The 24727-nt window shown below is 40.2% G+C and overlaps 1 protein-coding gene across 3 annotated transcripts; it reads right to left on the reverse strand.

Annotated features, from left to right (window-relative positions):
• Positions 1 to 2569: 2569 nt before the first annotated feature.
• Positions 2570 to 24179, reverse strand: gdpd5a (glycerophosphodiester phosphodiesterase domain containing 5a). Of its 3 annotated transcripts, none has more exons than XM_083767123.1 (16): positions 23859 to 24179; positions 16982 to 17150; positions 10921 to 11024; positions 9815 to 9908; positions 9631 to 9690; positions 9442 to 9540; positions 9128 to 9221; positions 8321 to 8466; positions 7626 to 7708; positions 6980 to 7130; positions 6489 to 6710; positions 5756 to 5901; positions 5338 to 5485; positions 4854 to 4936; positions 3086 to 3198; positions 2570 to 2986 (listed from the first exon to the last, which is right to left on the reverse strand). In XM_083767123.1, the coding sequence occupies exons 2-16, from the start codon at positions 17099 to 17101 to the stop codon at positions 2898 to 2900; spliced, it is 1752 nt and encodes a 583-aa protein (XP_083623249.1). In that variant the 5' UTR covers positions 17102 to 17150; positions 23859 to 24179; the 3' UTR covers positions 2570 to 2897. The 3 variants fall into 3 exon arrangements, with proteins under 3 accessions (XP_083623249.1, XP_083623250.1, XP_083623248.1); XM_083767124.1 differs by having other exon boundaries at positions 5362 to 5485; positions 6480 to 6710; XM_083767122.1 differs by having other exon boundaries at positions 6480 to 6710.
• Positions 24180 to 24727: the final 548 nt, after the last annotated feature.

The raw sequence follows: 24727 nt of genomic DNA on the forward strand, positions 1-24727 counted from the left end.
TCTATTTTTAATACGTTATTTTCACCAGAAATAAATAATAAAACTTATTCTGGGCCAGATATGACTAGTGCCTCGATCTAGTGTCTGGTGAGCAGAATTTATGTTGGTTGAAATCAGATGTGACTAGTCTTGGTTTCCAGGTCCTGACCGTGCTTGCTGTGATATGTTTACTGATTGGTCCTGTAATCAAAATATATCGCAGACCAATGAAGCCATCAGGAACATAAGACACTGACACTAGCCCTGAAACATGACTGCCATGATAATTATCATGACAATACGAGTCATGAACCATGGCTAATAACTTAAGACACCAATATAAAATGTCTTGGCAGCTTAGCATTAGCTTTGCAAGGAAAATTCGATTTGAGCTGTAACTTTTAATGCCAGGCTTTCAGGCCTAGCCGCCTAACATTGTCATACCGTAAATATGTTCCTTCGAGCGGAGCCTAGTCTGTGATGCGAGGTTATACTTTGAGCCAGCTGTGTCAAATCTCAAGTTGAATACTTTTTATGCTAAATGATCAAAGAACAAATTACCTTTCCTAGTAGGCTATAGCCTAGCCTAATTATTAACCAAATTGTACACCGACACATTGAAATTGAACATTCGGTTCTTACCTTTTTGCCTGTAGGCCTAATGCATTCGTCACGTTTTCATCATCATGACAGCTGTGGTGGTCCCTTTCTCACACCATCTTTAAAAACGAGCGGAAGCGACCATTTAATTGTAAAGCTGATTGGCTGCACAGTCCACTGTTGACTAGACTTCAGTCTCAGAGTTGAGTCAACTTGAGTGAGAATAAACAAGTGGATTCTAGTATTTAATTACATAATATGGCATTGGTTACATTACAACAACCAATGTAGCAGATTTCTTGAAGATATAGTCAAAACAAATGTCATAAAATAAATGCCTGTTAGATTTGTAATGATGCCTATAGTTCTGAAATATATGTAGCACCTTTAAGTCGGGAGCCGTGGGGTGAGTGCGAGCAGCAAAGAACTTGAAGAATCTGAGACTTGATATACACAGGTAGTATAGAAATCATAAAGAAAAAACCCTGAACAACCATATTCATTCAAACGTTTTCCCCACATACTGTAGCATGACAAAATAGGGAATAAAAGGTAGCCAATGTAAATTTAATTTGTAGGCCTACTGCATGCCAAATAAAATAAATCAATTTAGGACACCCTTAATCCAGAGCGATTTACATAAAGCAAGGTACATCAAATGCATAGAAATAGTAATTGAATTTGATTGAGAATTTTATGTGATGCAGTACAAGCTTTTCTTTTTATTGAACAAATAACAAACAAGCCCACCCACACCTATTCGAAAGGTTATACCAGTTTTATTTCAAACTTTCTCAGTAGGCTACTAAAATAGGTCTTCTAAATTGTACTTTATTATTTAATGACACACCTTTAAATATCCTCATGATTCTTGTGCTGTACTAAAAGGCAGCCACGTGAAAGTTATAGTATAGCTAACCCAATGGTGGACATAGTACTCAACTCCAGTACTTAAGCCAAAGTAGGCTATAGAAACTCCTGCTCAAATATTACTCAGCTAGTATAGCAACAAAAAATTGGCTGAGCTTCAAAAGTATAAATTACAAAGTGCATTTTCTTTTTAATATCAATCCACTGCTGTATATAAATTTATACATACAAAAATATGTATACGTTTTCAGAAAGTTTTGAAAAATATCAAGGGAAAATAGCACATCTACAGCCTCATGTGAGCTTGTAGATCGGCTATTTTCACTATATTTGAATTAGAAGCTATTAATTCAAATTAATAGTACTTTTTCCCTTCCTAGAAATGTCCAAAAGTACAATATATGCCTTTGAAATGTAGTGTATCCAAAATCCAAATGGTACTGAAGTAAGGTACAGATAAAGATTTTTTAAGTACAGTACTTAAGTAAATGTGGCATAACAGAGAGGCAGAAGAGGCAGAAATACAAAGACTGGAATGTGGAACACAATGCCATCATGACTATCAAATATGAAAACCATGAAACCATAATTCAAGACAATAGGAGACTACTCAACAAATCTGGTTTCACACAGTTCATGGCAAGAGAATAAATGCAACCATAAAATATCAAACAAGTCCATATCATGAAATTCCTCTCAGAGGGGAAAATATATGTAAAACAACTTATACCGTATAAGCAGAATATCTACAGTATATACTGTACACACACACACACACACACACACACACACACACACACACACACACAGTAGGGCACACTTGTCCTCATTTAAAAAACAATAGCAAAGTATCAAGGGAAAAACTTTAAGTCTAGAAAAGGACACTGAAGCGAGCAGGCTAAAGGGTTAGTGTATTCTTGCAATATTTAGCCTGGTCTGACTTGGTCTTGGTTCTTGAGATATGCAAAGACAGACATACACGCATACAGAGATCTGTAGAAGTAGACCGATTTGATGGATGATGTTGTGGATACGCACAATTACTCCTATTCCGTTTTAGCATTAGCTACAATTTGCATGTGGCAAAAACCAAACCTTGCACAGTAAAGAATTTGAGTGTTAATTCAAAGTGTACAAATGGGACCCAAATGGACCAGATTTGTTCACTTTCTGAGTTAAATTAACATTCAGGATTTCATCTGGTCTATAGACTTTACTTGATTTGATGTACGTTAATTATTTTATATTAGCACCGAAAAATGTCTGTCACTCTTTCTGTCTGTAGCCTACACTTCCTTATATTAACCTGACTCCGCCAGATGGGGCAGTACAGAGTACTCTCTACTGCTCTCTACTGCCCCATCTGGTGAACATCATCTGCTGTTCAGATATTCAGAATGGGTAAGGACTAGATTATATATATTTTCCAGACGAGTGCTACTGTAGATTCAGTGGCTGAGGCTGCAGTGGTAAGTAGCATAACCATTCCCTGGATAGAGAGACAGCTCTTCAGAACTGCACTGCCCGTTGTCAATTTCTGTGACGAAGGCAAATAGAAAAGGACAATTCATTAACACTCAAAACGTTTATTTAATAGAAAACAATGGTATTCCACAAAACGTCTCTGCGTTCACACCTGAGAATATGAGCTTTTCCTTCATAATGTTGATATCGCGGCTGGACCTGCGCACCACCGTGCTCAGCATGATCTGCTCCGGGTTGTAGCTCTGTAGGTCGCTCATTTTCCACCTGTCAGAACACACACACACACACACACACACACACACACACACACGTCAAGCTGCACAGTACAATTCTGAGTTTTCATTTAATTCTATATGTACACTCTTAGGAGTAAGAGTGTTCTATTTGTACACTATTTGTATCCTAAGAGTGTACTATTTTTGTACAAAGTGTACAAATATAATTCAATGAACAAAGGATTTGACAAACACAAAGATTGCCAGATTCTGAAAACTACCATGGATGAAATACACAACACAGTGTGACGGTGACCCAGTGCCAAAAAGAATGGTCACCAAAATAAAACATATGAGGGAACTGTGCACGTTGACACTGGGGCGTTCGGGCAGAATGAGCACAAGGAGGACGAACAAGGAGGCAGCAAACCAAGGCCAAGGCCAGTCCCACCAGTTACCTGATCATATGATAGCTGACAGATGCCAGGGGCAGCAGAAAGAGGTTGCATGCAGATCAGGCAGAGCAGAGGACAAAGTAGGATGAAAGGGGAGAAGGGCGTGAGAGAAAGAGAGAGAGAGACAGCGAGAGAGAGGATGAGAGTGAGAGCGTACGAATGTGCAACAAAAAAATAGAAAAGATTATAGAAACGAGAGGACAAAAGGCAGTAAGGTCAAGAAAGAGAAATGTGGGGTAGTGAGAGAGAAACCGCAAAGAAAGCATGACAGTCAATATAGAGAGACAGCAGACTCCATACTTCTTCGGTATTATGTTGTACGGCCAAAATACCTATAAAACACATTGTGCTGCAAAGTCAGGCTTTCAGCAAATCCAACTTATGGCATTGCAAATTTGGAGAATACCTATAAAAATAGCATCCGCTACGATGGAGTAGACACAATGTGTGCAATGCTATGTCTAACTTGAATTAATGAATCACATTAATCTAGACCAAATAATTTATTTTAAGAACCACATTTCTGTGCAATCATCTTAAACATTATACAATTTGGAATGAGTCAGCCCCTTGAACAAGCCTGTGACTGAATCTCCAATATGGTGGGCGGCAAAGAAGAAGCTCTCTCTTTTCTATAACAAGACCAGAGCTGCAGTTGTCGCGTGAGGCAGTGCTAAAACTGAAATAGTCACCATGCTTCAAGATGTTTTTAAAGATATCTCAAGTCAACTCTCCATGAAAAAACCATCTGCTCCAAGCTAGCAAATGAACTATCCTCACTGATGAATAGCTGGAGATGGTGAGTGACCCCTAGATTGAGTTGCAGCACTGGGACAATTATAGAACTCGATGGAAAGAGCTAAGATAATATATCTTAAATTCTGAATGTTAAAATTCATTACTGTATGTGGCTTGTGCACATTATAGCCTACCTAAAATGAAATGTTTTCTTTCCATCACTAAATTGAGGGAACATGATTTTGAATATGAGGTTCACTCGTCGTTTTACAGGGTTTAGTTTGTACCTCAGTTTTTAGTTCTGTTCCTGTTTTTAAAGGTGAAAATGGTATTGTATAAATTGATTTAATTATGAATCAATTGTGAATCTAGTCTCACACAAACAGTTACATAGCTTGTAGAACAACTAGACAAAACAAAACTGTGCTATTACAATTGCACATGTGCCATAGATGTTCAATGTGCATATTTATGTCTGAACACTCACTGTCCCAACAAAACGACAACTTACTTTTTAAAAACGGATATTACTAGGATTATGGCGATGGAGACGAGGTCTGATGCAATCCAGATAAACTTGTATGCTTGCTGGCTCTGCAACATAGAGGGGGAAAGAGAAAGGTTGAGTATTACCATGCACACCACTAGAGGACACTATTCCCACATCCTGTACTTGTGAGCCCAGCACAGGGCACTACAGACTATGAATGAGGATGTGGGACAGCTGCTTTCTAGCCTGAGTTGTGTGTCCTTGTCCCATGCTGTGAAGTGTGTGTGACTGTGTCCCAGTGTCCCGTTGCACTCCTTCAGCACCACGCTGCGCTGCAGCCTGCCGCTGGGCTGCCTCACATATTTCTGTGCCCTCGCCCTCGAGTCTCGCTGTGCCCTCGTCACTCTCTGCCCTCTCTCCTGCTGTACTGTATGCTGTCTTTCTGCGTGCCCTTGTCTTTATTACGGCAGTGTCAGAGGAAAAGAAAGAGGGAGGCACTGTTTACCATGAGCCAGATGGGGTAAGGCACCTTTCGGAGGACTTGAGGGGCATCGGAGGAGACGGAAGGCACCCCACTGCACCACAGAATGGAGTAGAGCCAGGGTTCATTGACTGGGTACACAGTCACGCTCACATTATTGGCCAGATACGCCCTGAGGGAAGAAAAATAGTGTAACATCATGACTGTCCCATCAGCATTTATAATAATAGCATTGTAGCACCTAACCAACTCTGTACCCATGTGTAGCTTCAAAAACAGTGATCAACCCATGCATTCTTACTATGATAAAGCTACAACACACAAGCACCCGCTTAAATCATACCATAACCATACATCATTTTAATCCTTTTTTCCCCTTCTCCCTTTTTCACATTGAAGTAGAAGAAGACAATGACACCTAACAGCTGGTGTTGGTGCTTACTCTATGTCTTTGTGGCTGGTTTTGCTGTAGTGAAGGGTGAGGCTAGTGATGCCCCTCTGTTTTATCTCCTCCATTGACAGCTTTTCATTGCTGGTCTGCTGCAGCCCACGGACTCTCCCCCTATCCGTGTCAGGATTCCAAGTTGCCTAGGAGATAATATGCACTGTTACTCTTTAAAGGGCATGTTCTTTTTTAGTAATTGAACCATAAAACTGAACAAATTATAAAGCAATGGAAATGTTTTATATATATATATATATATATATATATATATATATATATATATATATATATATATAAATAAATGTATTGGCCATATTCATTTTGCTCTTACTTTAAACTCAGGAGGTTGGGAGGGGGACCCTCGTTCCACATACCGAGATTCAAGTAAAAGCAAAATGCCTATTGTGTGAAAGTGGTCAATTAAAGCAGTGGTTTCAAATATGTTCTTGTCAAGGACCCCCAAATTGACCCCCATCTGAAAACATGTTTTTGCCAGGGACCCCCATGATCCAAAATGTTCAAATTATTCAGAAATTGTTTTCAATGGCGAGCTTGTAGATCGGCTATTTTCAAATAACCGATGTGTATAGGATTAAAGAAATTAAACCGATTTAAACTAAATTAGCTAATGTAGCTGGGGAGACTCCCTGGAACCCCACCAAGGACCCAATTTGAGAACCACTGAATTAAAGGATGTGAATGCACCATTGGAGACACCTACAGTTCTCACCCTCGTCGGGGAGATGCCTGCCCTCTGGATGGCCCACAGTGTGTCCATGAACCAGTTGCTCTGGCGCGGGTGCTCAGGGGGGGGACTGCGGATAGTGAGAAGAGCCGAGCGGTTGGCCCTGGATGCCACACGCAGCATCTCCACCAAACTGCATACCGTTTGGTTCCCTATTCTGTTTCGATCCCTCTGTGTCAGGGAATGGACTGTCCAGTACGGGTCACTCTGAAGGCAGGAAGGGAAATGGACTGTGAGGCAGGAGTGTGTGTGTGTGTGTGTGTGTGTGTGTGTGTGTGTGTGTGTGTGTGTGTGTGTGCGCGTGCACGTGCGTGCGCATGTGTGTGGATAGATGGGAGAAAAGACAGACTCACAGACAGAGCCATGGAAAAGGAGATGAAGACATGAAAGGGCTAAGGGCCCCATCAGCAACTAGATAATGATGAAGTGCTGTCATACTATTTGTAATAGGGGAAAGGTGAGGCAAGTTCAAATACCTTCAAAAACCACTGGCCCGCATTTAGAGACCGTATCTCAGTCCAGTTGAAGAGCGAAGCGTCGTCATACTGCCTGGCTGGAAAGACCTTTATGACATCAGTGGTTCTCCTCAAGGTACGGTCCCGCATCAAGAAGGGAACCCCATCCACACTGGGAGAAGGGAACAAACGTATTACAACATTTAGACTAAAGTTGGAGTAATTACTGTAGGTATCTCACTTGTTGTTTAGTAGGTTCTCCTTTTATCGAGTAATATAATGTAAGAAGGAATTAATTGACCTATAATGTGTTTACTTATTTGTATATTTGGATCACCATTAGTAGCTACTAGAAGTAGCAGCTATTCTTCCTGGGGTCCATTTAAAACCAACATATGCATAAACACAAACAACATGAAACAATGGAAATCGTTTGCGTACTTATATCAAAGTAAAGACCATCCAACTTTATTCTATCTATGTGCATTTTGTGAGGTGGTTTGAATAGTCAACTTTTTTATGTTAAGAACATTATGACTTTCTTTGTGACCGAACACCAAGACATAATGTGAAGTCATTAGAGTACAAACTCAACTAAGTGTTAAATATTACAAGATTATTATATTATTTATGTATAGTTAATAACCTGATATGTATAGTTAATAACCTGATAGCGACATCTGCCTCGAGGGAGCTTGCCCCCTGCTGTAGAGCTCTGTTGAAAGACAAGAGAGTATTCTCTGGAGCCAGCTGCCGCAGACATACAGAGACGAGAGTGGAAGTCACAGGTGAGGTGAGACATATACAAACTTTTGTTAAAATAAAAGCTTTTCTGTTAAAAACGTTAAAGCTCTATGCTCTGATAGTAATCAGTGCTATAGTGTTTGTTTATTCAGTAAGAGGGTCTCTCAAGCTCTTTCATAAACAGAAAATACATTTTCGGTCTACATACTATACAATCATATTCATATAAAAAGAAAAGAGAGCGAGAGAGAGAGAGAGAGAGAGAGAGAGAGAGAGAGTGTGTGTCAGACAGAGAGAGGGGGAGAGGGGGGGGGAAGAGAGACAGAGAGAGTGTTTGTTTGTCTACAGTACATGTAGTGAAGTGGAACAGTATTTGCTTATCTGGCTGGCTGGCTGTGAAGCAGCAGTTCGGTGCGTTTACTTTCTAGTCTAAAATCCTAAATTCTTAATACAGTGGTCTTATGTGGCTGGTCTGATGGCATAATTATATACATATACTGTACATCAAGTTATGCAGAATACACCATTTTAACTCCACAACAAGTACTTCTTATAAGGCCATCTATAGAACCATGTTGTTTTCAACATTTTAAAACAAAACAGGGAGTCAGATCTCACCATAGGTGCTCCCCGTCTTCCAATGACCTCAGGCTGAGGTTTGAGGCTGTCACGTTCCATGATGCAGGGGCAGTTGAAGGTGAGCGGTGCTAAACAGACCACTAGGAGGATGGCTATGTAGACCAGCACCACAGCCACTTGAAAACCTAACAGGGAGGAGGACCTCACAGTTAGATCCACACGTAAACAGGGTTATATTATGTAGCCCAGTTTTGGGGATATATTAGACAGGTATTAGGTTTTGTTGCCAATGCATTCTCCCTCCCAGCTCATCATATTTCAATGCTTCGTCAGGGACCTTTCGTGTCCGATGCTGACTATGCCATTTCCCATATCAAGTTAACAATAACAGATCAAAACCGATCCCTATCAGTATGCAACTTGGACTGCGTTGAGTCAGCAGAAGCGAGCTTCACCCTTGTTTCAAGTGGCACGCCTGTCCTTCTTTTCAGACTACCGGTAGTTTTCAGTGTTTTTAATGGAAACATTGCCCTGTTCTGAATCAGGTCTGCATCATACCCTGAAAGTGACCTAGTACTAGTGCATTAAAGGTGCTGCCGGCCTGGGCCGTGGCTCAGCGGTCCAGGCACCTTGGCCGGCAGTCAGAGTCTGCAGGCAGTGTGCCGCGGGTTCGACTCCCGATCCCGACGGCCCTTACTGCATGTCATTCCCCATCTCTTTCCCCTATTTCCTGTCAGCCTACTGTCTGTCCCTCTATAAAATAGGGGGTGAAAGACGCAAAGAAAGAAAAAAGGTGCTGCCAAGGGACTGACCCATTGGTTTGAGATATAATTGAAATAGACTTACTGGAGCTGCTCTTATGGACCACATATCCAGCCACCAACCAGCCCATAGCTGTGACAGCTACTAGGGCTCCTATGTGCAGGAAAGGTGCAGTGAACTGCACATAAAACACATTCATTGAAAGAGGAAAATAGTAATTAGGAAATGTGAGAAATTCAAGTTTAACAAGCATGGGTCTTCCCATGCTGGCCCCCACAACAATGGAAAAACTGTGTACCTGGCAGATACACATACACGTTATAAATCCAGCATAATTTGTTTAATGATTATACACAGTCAAATTCTTACAGGAAATTATTTTGTGTTTAAAGACCAACCTGTAGAGATATAAGGACGATGTCCCACTCATCGCCCCAAATATCATCGATGGACACCACACCTGAGATAGTGGTTAGCAGAGTGGCCAGCACTCCAATCTGAAGTGACAAGACACAAATGCTTTGTTACCTGAGAATTGTTTTGCGGAGCAATATAAAAGCATAGAAGGGAAATATGATTGAATGTACCTTGTGAACCCAATAGAGGTTTAGCTGCTGCCCCAGTGAAATATGAAAAAGTGCCAAAATCTGCAATGTTAAGAACAACAGAATAGCTTATTTTATCCATTAACACACACACACACACACACACACACACACACACACACACACACACACACACACACACACACATTTAGGAAAACCCACCTACCATTAAGAATGTAATGTAACTGAATCCAACAGCGGTGGAAACAACGATGGGGACAGTCTCATCCCTCCATTCTCCAGACCGGTTGTACAATAACCTGCAATATCAGACAGGGATGATTTGATGAATGCTAAAACAATATCTCATGAGATGCTACTTTTACCTCAACAATGAGGCCTGATTTAAAGGGAGGGACATACATGCTGTGCATTTCAGTTAATTGTTCACGTGTTCCACTGTTCCTACAAGTCTCATGATGTAGTCCAGTGACATGCCCATATTGTCTATAAACGTCACTGCATCAAACTCATCATGCCATCATCAGCATCATATAGTTGCTGTCAGGTGAAAACCTTGCATGTCCAAGACGGCTACTTTTCAGGAAAAAAAAAGAACCTGTGTTCCAGCTGGGATCCAATGTAGTTATTATTTAGTCACAAGCTTAAATTAATTACTTTTATTAATGACTTAATTAAATATTGGTTCAATTATTCATTCATTATTGCTGTTATTGCGGCATTAATTTATGAGAAGGAAAAAAAGGCGTAAAAGGTTATATGGAGATACATGGTTTCTGCCGACAGCGTCGACATGCATCATATTATCAGTACAGACCACTATTTTGCCGTAGACAAAGCAAACAAAGCCACCAAGGTTAGTGACTAAAGACCAGAAAGTATGGGGTGTAGTTTTCAGCTTAACCTCCATGGCATTTCAGAGACACGTGGAAGACTGCTCAGTTTTATGTCTGCTAATCGAACATTAGCCCTACAACAAAAAAAACATGAAAGTTGCGTGCGTCCCTATAACCTGTTAAAACCGGGAAAGCATCTGTATCGTTTTAGATAAATTGCAAAAATGTGGTCTGGGAAGCATTCCCTGGGGGGGTGGGGCGGTGTATTCCTGGGACTCGCATAAATATGTGGCAAACACAGCAAAATCAACTGCAAGCCAGTGAGGAGCAGTGGGCTATCAGACAGACAGAATTTTGCTTAGTTATAATAGGATACAGTATATATGTGAGATGAATTCACACTCAATGTTTTCTAATTTCATTTACAAGAAGAAATCCCCTTCTCCTTTAATTTGTAGTTAGATGACTGACTTACCAGTTGAACTCATTGTAATCGTTTTGGGCCACCAACCAGAAGTAGACCCAGAACAGCAGCAGGAGGAAAGAGCTGCACAGGATAGAGAACCATGCACACTCCCACTGTGGAGCAAAACACACAATTTGTACATGCTAGGCAATGGGCATTTAGCTTTTTACCCGACTTCATGCACTCACAATGAATGAGCAGTTTCTTCTGGACAACTACAAAGCGAAAGTGCACTAACTATATTTTGGGACACATTGACTGTAGTTACTGCTCTTTGGCTTTGTAGGGCATTACTGTACAGTAGAAATATTTGATTGATCCAAAAAGCGGGAATTAATTCCTCCGTCCACTAACACAGCCACATGCAACGGAAACCACACAGTGAATGACGACCAACGTCCAACAGAGGAGTACAGGACAATGGTGGATGATTAACACGCATTATGTGTGACTTGAGCTGAAGATGCTTCCACAAATGTCACCCTGCTCGAATATACATGTTAGTATTTGCACTAATGTACACAGACAGTAACATCCAATGTAAATTTACGCTACAAGTGTTGACATTGGTATCTCAAATAGATGACTTAAGAGTTTCTCTTCGCTTTGCTCATTAACTAAGCCTTTTAACCCCTCATCTGTCCTCTGACATGACATGTGGGGCAAAGGTTTTGAGGAGAGAGTGTGCACTGTACACGGATACTTTTCCTTCAGTAATTAACAGGATTAGAGGTTAACGCCACATGGGAAGGTGGGAACCAGTGAGAGGCTAAAATCTCTGTTGAGCTCTGATCAGCTTTGCACCACACCACTCCTCAGCTAACCACACCTCGGCTAATATTAGAGGCAGGACGATAATGAACTGCTCATAGCAGATAGGTTTCGTAAAAGGAAGGTATTGTAAAGAATTTAGAAAATAAACTTGGTGAGGCTGTAGACATCATCGAAAACAGTAACATTTGATACTATCTTTATCTGGAGCGGCAGTGGCTCTGGAGGTAGAGTTCCCGGTTAAATTCCTGGCTTTGTGATAGTGTCCTTGAGCAAGACATTTAACTGTTAGTCCTAACTGCTCCAGATGAGCAGGTCTGTGCCGACATGGTTTCCTACACCACTCATATATGTGTGTGTCAATGGGTGAATGTAATGCACATTGTAAATCACTTTTTTGCAAAAAAATGCTATATTAATAAACATACAGTACATTTATCTCTGGGACCCCAATCTACATTGTAATAAATGTGTACAAATTACACCCATAATGGCCTATTTCGTTCCTAACTAGTTGAGGGGGTTCCATAATATACCCTCAAAAAGTGGTTCCCTGGAACCCCCTCAATGATTCCAGGGGGTCTCCGGATACCACGCTGCGAACCAGTGATCTGCAATTAATGCAGCTACTGAACAGAATGATGGATTGAGGACATAATGTGATTACAAATACTATACTCTCTATGACAACAAATAAGGCTGTTTACAAATACTATAATCTCTATGACAACAAATAGGGGGTGTTTTTAAATGGTTTAGAAAAGGTCTGGTGAATCTATGAGGCAACTGGCTAGACTAGAGTGACATCGTGAATCTCACCTCACTCAACTGAAATCACGGGGCATGCTGAGAAACGTATCTGAGAATGTATCTATAACTATTAACTAAGATCATGTTAATAACTATAGAAATTGTTCCTGAAGAAACAATGTGGGCTCGCTGCAAGCCAAAACATTGTAGTATAAATAGTAGTGTTAGTCCAACTAGCCAAACAAGTCAGTTAGAGACATTATGTGTACAGGGTCGAAAATACAACTAAAATCCAAGTTGGCGAATAGTGCATTTCTTCACTCCACAACACTGCTCTCAGTGCTGACACCGCTGGTTGGGAGTGAGGATTTGCGCAGCAGAACATCAATTGAACATTAGTCAGCATGCCGACTTCAACATGAAGTAGTAAAATTTAAAATGTTTTCCCCATAGAGACATAGACCATCACAAACCCTAACTCCCTTATTTTGCCAAACAGACAGACAATTTAATCTAAACTGCAGGCATTTTACTTAAATCCTGCACTTTGTATGTCACTCTGGAGAGAGACAGAGTTAAAGGTAGGGTAAGTGATATATTTTAGTTAAAACAAAAATGTTTTTTGTTAAAAGTTTAATGCACTATTTTCTGATTTATAGTAATAAAATGTGTTCAGTAACAGGAGTCTCCCCATCTCTCCAGCTCTTTAATAAACAGAAAATACGTGTTCAGGTATTTGACAGTTCAGCTAATCAGTAGAGGGTACCAATTTACCCATTTATAGTGTTCCAGATCCAATTTTGTCTTTCTAATTTCTTTGTGTCACTTCCAATTTCAATTTTTCAAATCAAACTTGTTTAATCTGTATCCAAACTGACTGCGTTCTATATCCTGATTAGATGAAATTGGTATTCTGATCTGAAAATCTATTTTCTGTTTAATAAAGAGCTGGAGAGACATGGAGAGGAGACTCCATAGTACTGAACAAAGACTTTAATGGTTTTCAACCAGTGGCCCGGTGACCACCAGTGGTCCTTGAGGGGGTTACAGGTGATCCCCTGCTAAATGATGGAAAGTTGGTAACCAAATGGATTCTTATAGATCTTTAACTCTTGAGAGCATAACATGAAACCAAATTAATGTTAAACATCTGAATTACTGTTAATTTACAAGAAGTCTACACAATAGACTACAATAGATAATGTACTTTTTTTTTTTAATTATTGTTTGCCTTTCCTATGGTACTACATCAACACAGCATGGAATTGTGGACAAAATCTTTGAGAGGGTAAATGTCATGGTGGTCCGTGGCTCAAATAACTGATAAATAATGGACGATATGAAAAATGTTGAAAACCACTGCTCTATAGCAATGATTATTATCAGCATATTGAGCTATATAACACTTATTATGACCAAAGAAAATCACTTACCCTACGTTTAATGCCTAAATATTAAATTGGTATCACATTTCTGAAAATTGTATCCCCAAATTGAACAGCACCACCACAGTTGCCCATCCTAACCCATGAGCTGCATAGAGGCCTGACTAACTGTTCGAAATCGAATAGTCTGCTCCTTGTCGCTACATACTAATTCCTACACGGTTTGTGTTTATAAACACGCCCCCGGGCAAGTTAAGTTTACTAAGGTTAAGGTTAGGTTTAGGTATAGTTTTCTTGAGGTTAGGTTTAGGGTTAGGTATAGTTTTACTGAGGTCAACAAGAACAGGGAAGCACTGAGCGTAAACACGACCAGTTCAGAAAGAAAGGAATATTGTCCTCAATAACGTCAGTAGGCTGCATAATCAATCAATCAATCAATGCTTTATTTCAGACCCAGGGAGATCCATAATACAGATGAATAGAAAACATACAACACAGTATAAATCACATGCAGTACAGTAGAAAAACAGGTTTTCAGTGTCTAACATGCAGACAGGTCCACCAGTGCTTCCACAATTTGGAAGAGAATCTATACGAACTGTATACAGGGTCACAGCAGTAATGATGTCATTTTATGACTCAATTGCTCTGCACATAAATTTATACATCATGTTTCTTAACACTTCAGGGCAAGTTATGACAAATAGAACTTGGGTCCAAACAAACAACATTTCAGTACATGATTACTAGTGGCCAACTACTTAATGCTTTGTAAATAGGGAAAGAAGGGGAGAGACACAGCTTTGTGCTTGGATATTTGTCCCCTTGGTAAGCACACCATTCCCAGTTCACACATCCCGTAAATGGACAAATTTATGGTTGGCCCACTCTTTGTACTAACAGGACTGATCTAGTTTTGGCTCTGGGCTCACAGTTAGTGTCAAACACAGCTGGGTGTCTGGCTGAAATGGCTCTGACTCTGAGCAAAGGATCTCAACACCACACTGACTATCACTAGCTTTTTACGTTGTAGCTCTGTAAGAGATGGTCAGTGGTCATTTTTAGACCCCAGATTCTTTCCCAGAGTTTCTACTGTATGGTCAAGTCAAAATAATTCTTTGGGGTTCAGGATGGGTTACAACTTTAAGGGTTTCATTTAAATCAGCCGTATTTCACTTTGGAAGCAGTGATTTGGTTTTCTATTGAACAGTTCAATCTGTTTTTATTATTTTAGTTTCAGATCATCTTGGGCAGTACAGTACAATGTTTTGAAAACATTGTACACTACAGTCCAAACGAGAGGGATCCCCTGGTATAGCAACATCAGTCATTTACAAAGTTCTCAATCCATTTCTCCACAGTGGTAAAGTCCATGGCAGTTTGCCAACAGATATTGCACAGATTCACTCATAATAACCCTAAAAGTACGATGAACGTGAACGGGTCTCCAAGGAACAGCTCAGTCTTAACTTTGACAGTATAGGACAGGTGTCAGACAATGTATACGTAAATTGGCCTCTGGACATTTTCTTCAGGTCATTAGATGGCAGACCAGTACATAATTAATATGGAAGAAATGTTGCTCATGTGATTGGTGGAGCCATACTAGAGACTGTGCCAGGGATCTGAAACTTGTGAGAGAACTCCTTATAAAACACACATGTGATTGCACTATGAGGCGGTCAGTGCTCCCCACTGCCTGACTCGTGATTGTCTGTGCCTGGCATTGATTCAATACAATGAATCAAGTGGGGCTCAATTTAGACATTAAAGCATATGGGAGTATGGGACTGCCAGTGTGATGTTGTTAAACGACAAAAGAAAAGAAAAATATATTTTGTTTTTCAGATCATCAAAGGTATTTTCCGGGCCAGGGCCAATGCTGTTGGGCCAGTTCTGGCTGCCTATGTGTCCACTGACCACCACAGGCTCCCTTAGCTTAGCTTGTAGATCTGCTATTTTCAGAGCACAACAACCCAAACAACTTGTCCCGATTTTTTGGGCTAAAAGCAGCCATAGCCACTTGCCCAAATGTGCCCAAAATGTGCTGGCCTCATCACATTTGTCATGACGTTTTTAGCCAAAGGAGTGCATTTTGTGCAAAACTAATGCTTGGAATGGATTCAGAATCATGAAACCCCCTTAGTTTGACATGTCACATGCTACTTAAAGCAAAAGAAAAGTTTGACATTTTTGCCTGCCATAGGATGTTAATGGTAGGGTCACAAGAAACCCCTATAAAGAGATTGCCCAATAGTGACAGCCGGTCAGCAAGTGGATTCATGAATGTAGTAGCGTTGATGAGGTTATCGAGTTGTCATCAGAGGAGAAGGAGGAGGAGGAAGAGGAGGACAACAACAACAACGCACAGGTATTTATTAGCATTGCGTACTGTTCTGATGATGGGCCAGTGCAGTGGGTCCCTATAACTTAACTTGTTATACTTTATTTTATACAGTATCTAATGTTATACTGTAATATTATCAGTTGGGCCGCTGTGCCAACTGAACTGCAAATGCCTACTGTAGTGTGTTCTTACGGCTGGCGGGTCCCTGTGGAAACTGCTGCTGCAAATGCTGTTATATTGACTGATTGGAAATTTTATTGTATTCACAGTTTGTAGAATGGGTACAGTTCAAACAAAAGTACAGGTCAATACAAAATCTGACTTCTACGAGGATAAAACCAGAAAATGCACTAAGACTTGTTTACATCAGGGGGTCCTCAATTTTCAATTCATCAGAACATCTATATGCCTACTCTATTGTGTTCTGACGGGCGGGTCACTGGCCGTTGGTTGTGTAAAAAAAAAAAGAAGTCAAAAACCCTAATTGATTACAGATTGGCTGATAGATCTCCAAAAAGTGCAATCCCCCCCCCCCACACACACCCCTCTCTCTCTCTCTCTCTCATTAGCAGGCAGCAGGCACAGCACTATACCTCTCTCCGTTTCTGGCGCCCCCTACTGGTACTAATAAGTCACATACTCGTGCTCATGACCACTGATACATACGCGTATACATAAATACGCACGGACATTGCTGGTTGTAGGAGTGGTTGCACCACTCAAAAAGCCATTTTTTAGCTGAATAATCCTGCAGGACGACACAAACACTCATTCTTATTGTACATGTCATGTTTGGTTGTAACAATTACTTTCTTACCAAAGAGGTGTCTTCATGGCAACGTTGGTAGCGTTTCCAGCGGCAACCATAGATCCCAGTGACAAAGGACACAAACACCTGCTTCTCATAGACCTGCTGCAAGGGTTGGTGTTTCACCATGCCTCAACGCGCCACCAGTCTGTTAACATCCCACACACGATAGGGAACCCTAGGCAAGGCAAGGGGAGGCAAGACAAGTTTATTTGTACAGCTCATTTCATACATACAGGCAATTCAAACTCTTATCAGATGCATTTAATGAGAAATAAATAATCTAAGCATGTGGGTCTCAAAGTATGAATCCGAAGAAAGGTATGTTTCAGCCTGATTCCCCTGCCTTTCAATTCCATTACAAAGTTAAAGTTAAATATTGTGGAAGACATAAAACTTTGGTGTACTCAACATGCCTGGGTTCACATTCTGGCAAGTGGACTAGTATGATTTACTGTCATTGAAAACTTAGATATCCATGGATTTGTGCACTTGGCAACATGCCTTTCAAAAGCCGACAGGCACAGCATGATGCTCTGACACTTGCTTTTAACTTTGAGAGAAAAATGTTCGTTGCCTTAGTGTCTTTAGGAAATGTCTTGGCACAAAGAATTGTTTTGGTAGAGATGGCAACAAGAGTCATTCTCTTTCTCATTCTCAAAGAGGTTTTGACCTAGTTTGTTTGACCAGTTTTATATTATTTCTGTTCTTATAACTGATTTGACAGGTTTGATATATCTCAAATTAAGGGACAACTTTCGGGGGTTTTTCAACCAAGGTTCATGTTTTAGTATGTTATTAGAGAAAGCAAAAGATGAGTGTTATATCTTTTTCATTTGCTGCTTTCTTCGTTTGAACGATTTTAGCTATTTTTGACAGAGGGGACGGAGGGGCATTTGTGTCTATATATGTCTTTTCTTTTTACAAACTTTTGCGGCGATTTCTTTATTATTATTTACTATAGTCCTACTGAAGTAACTGGACCCCAGGAAATTACATCTGACCACAAAAGATCACGGGATCTATTGAATGTGAAGGGGGAGGTAACAAACTGTCATATTGGGCCTACGACACACAGTATAGCAGTAGTATCCCCCTTCAAATTCAGTCGATCCCATGATCTTTTGTGGCCAGATGTAATTTCCTGGGGTCTAGTAGCACTATAGTAAATAACAATACAGCAAAATGTTGTAAAGCCACTTGTCCGACAGTCCGAATGCCCCCGCCCCCCTGTCAAAAATAGCTGAAATCGCTTAAACAAAAGAAAGCAGCAAATGAAAAAAGAACACTCATCTTTTACTGATAACATTTTTTTTTTTTTTTTGTGACCACCGCGCTCTGACTTATGGTGCGTTACCCGTTACCCATCACCTTTCAACATTGTAAGAAAGGCGATGGGTCACACACACCAAGACTGAATTTTAGTTTTTATTCTTTATAACATAAATATCTAGCCTTCATCAGTGTCTGATGAAGTTATGTTATAAAGAATAAAAACTAAAATGCAGTCTTGGAGTGCATGCGACCCATCACCTTTCTTACAATTCTTCTAATAACAACCTAAAACATGAACCGTGGTTGAAAAAAAACTAAAGTTGTCTTTTAAAGATGCTGAATAAATCTGTGTGAATTTAACAACAACAAAACAAAATACACCTGCTTAATTGTATTTTTAAGTATGGACACTTAGTTGTCTCCACCAGGCCGGCATGGGGAGAGAGTATGTTTTGCACTCCATCCGTGTCCCCGTCTGTGTACAGCTAATCTCCGGCACTGTTAATGACTCTCTGCCCCAAATTTTCGAGAACGGCCTGTTATAGCGCCACCAGGAGGCCGACTTTTGAAAAACACATTTGTTGATATTACTCCTCCAGATTCTGTCCAAAGATCCTGCAAATCGTTACACACTATCTCTATAGTCATGTGTTCAAGCCGGGTCTGTCCAATATTTCATATTCCATCCTAATTGGCTAACATTGGCTTTCAAAGTTTGCAGGATTGGCCCGTTTTGAACAAAAAGCCTCAAATCATGAATGCAGCGTGCAATTTACACGAAAACTTTCCTACTAGGCTGAGGAATATATCCCACCCTTTTCACATTGGACTGTTATAGCGCCACCACCAACAGGTTTGCAAAACACATTTTTGGAAAAAAAATGCCTCAAATCATCCAATTGCCACCCAAGGCGTAAGAAGAAATGGCACCCTTTTCACATTGGCCTATTATAGCGCCACCAGGAGGCCACAATCTGACCTGCCCTGGTGGAGACCTGTGCCCCAAGGGGCACTTTATCTAGTTTAAGCTCATTTGGTCTGGCTGGTGTAAGGGCAGCACTGCCTCTAGGAACCACTAGTGGAACTTTTAGACTTGTTGCATGATGTTAATGGCAACAACCTGTATGTAAACCTGTAATTTCATGCATTTGCAATATAGCTTTTACAATTTTATGAGCTCAGCATGAGGAAGATGGTTTAGACTAGAGAAACAAAAGAATTTATCTTCTATTTGACATTTCCTTTTCAATGCTCATTGCTCTCATAGAGAAATGAGCATATTCAATAAATTGTCCCTTTAGGCCTTCATTCAATCATTATCCTACTGTATCGGCCGATCTTGTAAAATGTTGCAAATTTTAAGATTTTCAAAATGATTATATGTCAAAACCCACATCAAAACTGTGTGTGGGGAGGAAGGGGAGAATGTTTTTTTTTGTCAAATAGGTTTTTATTGAACAGATTATGAATTGTTACACAAACATTATGATATGAAATACATTTTTCTTTTATAGAAAACAAAAAAATGAAAGAAAAAATACAAATATCAGAGAGCGTCTCAAATAACTTCATCCAATATCTTTGTATCAGAGGGCGAAGCTGTGAAGAAGATTTGCATCTATTGCATTACATTTGTCACAGTGCGAAGAAATATCTGGGAATATGTTATGTAATTTTAATTTGGAATAATGTAGTCTATGTATGACTCGAAACTGGATAAGGCAATGTCTGGAGTTGATAGAGCATGCATAAATTTCTTCAAGGCTGTCCCAGAGCTCGTCTGAAATTGAAGTCTGCAGCTCATTTTCCTATGCAGGGGAGAATGTTTAACTCTGTCACAAAAATGCAAAATGATCTGATTGACATTAATACCACTTAAATGGTGTAAAAGATCAGTTTCTCCAGATAGGGTAAATGCAGATTACCGATCAGAGTGAATATCGGCCGATATGGCCGATCACCGATTGCTGGCCGATTATCGGAGCATATTACATTTTATGAGCATACATGGTTGTTTTTTTAGATTGTAATGTACACACACCCCTGTGAAGTGAGCAGTGCAATGTTGCACTGCTCACTTCACAACATTGCACTGCTCACTTCACAGGGGTGTGATTTTTATTATTATTACAGTATTAGTTTTTTTCTTATGAAAGCAGAGAGTCTTCTGTTTCATACGGTATATAGTATGTACATGTCGCTATAGGCCTTATTTTGTGAATAATAGTTCTTCAGGTCCATGCCTTCTATAGTTCTCTCTGAAAAAGAGAAGTTTAGACAAGCCATGGATTCAACTGCATTCAATAGCCTACTGACAAACTGTACATGGGATCAATGTGTATTTGTTTTCCTCCTAAAAGTAGACATTTAGGGCTTTCATTCAGTGTGTAGTATGTATATGATAATAATTAATTTATGTTTATTTTTATATCTGCCTGTCAATCTCTGTGACTTTAAACCTTTATAACTCGCTATGATGATAACTTCATGATGATGATGATGATGATTATGCGCACATATCTGATCATTGTCTCAATCGCAGTAACAGGGGGGGCAACAAAAGTCTTGATCAGTGTAGGCTACCTTCCACCGATCGTTTCAGAACGATAGTATAACGGTGAGACTTGTTACTGGATCGGTGAGGTTAGTGGTTGACATGTCTGGACATGTTTGGGCAAAGAAGCACAGAAACACGTATAGGAGCGATCAGCGATGGAAAGGAGCTTCATCCACGGTATGAGAGACGCTAAGCCCGGCTGTGATCGACAAAATGACAACTCTGGCTTCCGCAGTTTAGGATGAGACATGTGTATTCGTTATACATTACAAACGGGTCGATGACTTCCCAGACGCCTTCATTGCGGTCTTATCACTGCAATTATAATGAATAAAAAGGTTACAATCACACAACGGATAGTGATGGCTGCATTGGCTGGCGAAGACGCTATGGCTAATGGCGATCTCCAACAAAAGACATGTAAAGCGGCCAGTTGATCATGGCGGTCCCTCGATAATGTCATTCGTTTCGTGCATCTGTCCATGACTCCGTGTGTGTGGAAAACGTTATGAAATGCCGATCGTTGCAGATTATTCTTGGTTTATATACGGGCAGAGGGCAAATCGATGCTTACACGGCTGCGTGCGTTATATCTTTTTCCGAGAATGAGAGAGGTGCAAGGCGATCGCAAGGCACAGTGGCAGTGGGGGGGGGGGAACTCAAACTGCCAATGCAATCCGAGACAAAGAGACCTCCCCCACAATGCTTCCTCGGGAGAAACCATGTAGAAACAGGAGGGGAGGGGGAATCGAGTGTATTCACACACACTAGAGCATGGGTACGTCCATTTTAGATCCCCTGACATCTGCGTTGGTCTATGCCGTGCAGGCCGCCTCCATTACGTCGTAATGGATGCGGCCTGACCGCATAGACCAGACCTCTTTTCAGGAGGGGGGGGCTTTTAACTCCCGGATCACATACCGGATCTTTGTAGAGCCGATCGGTGTTACTTTCTATGTTGTCCGGGCGCGTATAAAGATGAAGTACAGTAATCATTAAAAAAAACATAAAAACGTATAGATACGCTATGCGCATACCGTGATCGAGATATAAAAAGCGTATGGATACGTTTCACGCATTTGATGTGTTAACGGCTTAACGGACAACTTTAAAATAAAATGTAGGCTTCCATCAAAATCTAGTTATCTGAAGGCCAAATTGCAAAGTATGCATTCAATTCAAGGTTTCCATTTAATTCAGCATTAAGTGCACGCTGAGTGGAATAAAATTGGATGGTAATATATTGGAAATCTGTAAGACTTGCACAAATTCTGCACAATTCTGCTGAGTAATGCCTGAATCTATTCATTTGTCTTTTTGATGGCAGAGTAACAGTAAATGCTGTCAGTTAAGGACAATTTTTTTTTCCTGACAACCTTCCTCAAGACTGGTCCCATGTCCTCATCACTGAACAAATAGATTATAGCAACACAAAAGCCAGTAGAAACATCTGTCTGACTGTCACACTTCCATGGCAGTGGTTCTGTGTTTTCATGCCAAGGACACCCAAATTAGGGCTGCAAAGATTTTGTGCCATGATTTCTATTTTATCTTCTTTCCAAATTATTCCCAATCTTTCACACTTTTTGTTTTTGACAAACAAAATGGTAGCAAAGAGATTTTGCCACCTTATGTGTCCCTCACTTCTGGTCTGGCCCATGTAGTATGAGTCTATCTCTGCTATGTCTGTCTACTATAGTAATAGCTAGACCTTTATCTGCCTCTTTCTGGACTCCCTCCAACATTCATTCGAACATGAAATATATGTGCATGAATAAATAACACCCCTGATCTTCCAGAGGATTTAGCCAAAAATAGAGTTTTCATTAACGCTATTTGCCTATCAATCCCCAAAAGTTAGGGTCCAGGATCTGAGGACATACACAGTAAAGTCTGGTATCACTGGAGAGTTTTAAGCCTGGCCTACTGTGGGAGATGTTATCTCCCAAACCCTATATAAGTCTTCAACAGGTGGTGGTAAGAATACACTCCACATGGTGGTAAGAAGACAAGCTACATGGATAACATCCTAACAAAGACAATATATGAATGGTTCCATCGATCCAGACCCCATTCATTTTTCCCATGGAGATTTTGAAAAATATTCATCAATATCAAATTATTTTAATTCTAGAATCAAACATTAAGGATCCTGGTAGCCTCGGAAACCCAGACGTTTTTATTTCCTGGTGAATCATGACCACAAAAGATTTGATTCTGTGAAAAAACAAAAGGTTATTTATATAGTATATTATCATGTAGGCTAATTCAAATTTCTATTTCTTTTTCACAGAATCAAATAACATAAATAACAATGTATATAAATATTTGTTTAAATCTCTATAGGAAAAATTAATGGGATCTGGATTGATGGAACCAGAAAATGGCCACCACTGACCTAGCCATGGTTCACTTCCTTGTCAGTCACCAACAGTTATTATTTCTTATTCTACACCCATGTTTCTGATACAGTAGCCTAAAGTAGACTAGAAACCTACGTTTACAGAGATCCAGAAACGAAAAAATGAACAAAAATTTTCCCATATAGGCAGGCCTGATTACTTGAATGTACCATTGCAAATGCAGTAAAATACAGACGACTAGATATATTTTTTAAAGCATCCAGTTAACTAAGTTAAACTAACATGAGAAAAAGATCATGGCTAAAGTACCGTACAGCACCCAATTAATAAGCAAGTTAACGTGTCAAATAGTCTGTAATAGATGATGAATCTGATGATGATGATGATGATGATGATGATGATGATGATGATGATGATGATGATGATGATGATGATGATGGGAGGTGCTCAGAAAAGAATATCAATTGTGTTTTGGATCAAACTAAGGCTAATGTCACTTGGGAAAAACACCTCCATAAATTATTAAATTTAATTATTACCAACAAGAAGAGATAGTTGCTTTGATCACTCAGAACTTCTCTCAAAACGACAGCTAAACAAAACGGTGACGGCTGACAGTTTCTGGGATTAGGAGGAGGATAATCCGATAAACTACGCACACAAACATCACACTTAAAATATAATCACTTACCAACAAGACTGTGTATCTTCTGGATGAGGTTAAAAACGTAAAGGCTCACAAATAATCGATTATATCCCCATATACGTTGAAATATTATTGCCTTTTCAGCTTCAGTTTCAGTCCTGAGTTGCAGAAAATCTTCAAAGTTTGTTTCAGGAGCGGTGTACAATCCAGTGGAACACATTAGCCTGCACTACACTGTACAAATTATTGACCGGCGAGTCATAACGTTAATACAAAGGCGAATTAAAGTTATATCAACAAATTGTGGTGCAATTTAGACGCACCTACATGTTTCATACTTAATAGACGAAGAGAAACTAATCCGTCTGACACGTTGTGGGTGGAGCTGTTGAGTAAATGACACCTTTGCCTCCCGTAGATAGAGGGCGATGTGCATACATCACCGCTGTGACTCCTGTCCTGTGAGTACTTTACATGTTTTATTTGCTAACTGATTTACAGCAGTGGATGTCATTGTCAAACCTTTTCATGTCCTGTCATGGAACCGCAAATTAATATGAATTTGGCCGCGGTCCGCGGACCCCCATCTGAAAATAGTTTGTGCCAAGGCAGGGCATGATGCTGTTGTTAAACTGATTTGGATCAATGGATGCTATAACTTTGCTGAGGACCCACGCGTCCCTGGAACTCCCCAATGACCCCTGGCCTGCACCCCCATAGATATAATGTGCAGTTGACAGTTGTGCACCCCACTTTGAGGAGAACCACTGATTACATTGAGATGGGGGCCGTGGGGGCGTGGGCATCTTCTCAATGCTCTGGTCTGGTGAAAACTTTGACTTTTAACTTTGAAAACAAAATAGGCAAACTTTTAAATCATACCAGGCAGGGAAGTTTGTTGATGTTCACTGAAG

This window comes from Protomyctophum parallelum, assembly GCF_964188405.1.
Source record: "Protomyctophum parallelum genome assembly, chromosome: 1".
NCBI lineage: Eukaryota > Metazoa > Chordata > Actinopteri > Myctophiformes > Myctophidae > Protomyctophum > Protomyctophum parallelum.

What these genes read in the sequence shown, in the direction of transcription:
- gdpd5a (XM_083767122.1), bottom strand. Translation starts at nt 17,101, where the DNA reads ATGGTGAAACACCAACCCTTGCAGCAGGTCTATGAGAAGCAGGTGTTT. An exon ending in ACCTCTATTGGGTTCACAAG is followed by an intron (nt 9,541 to 9,630) that starts GTACATTCAATC and finishes TTGTCACTTCAG; the next exon opens with ATTGGAGTGCTGGCCACTCT. An exon ending in CGGGCCAGTGGTTTTTGAAG is followed by an intron (nt 6,711 to 6,979) that starts GTATTTGAACTT and finishes TCCTGCCTTCAG; the next exon opens with AGTGACCCGTACTGGACAGT.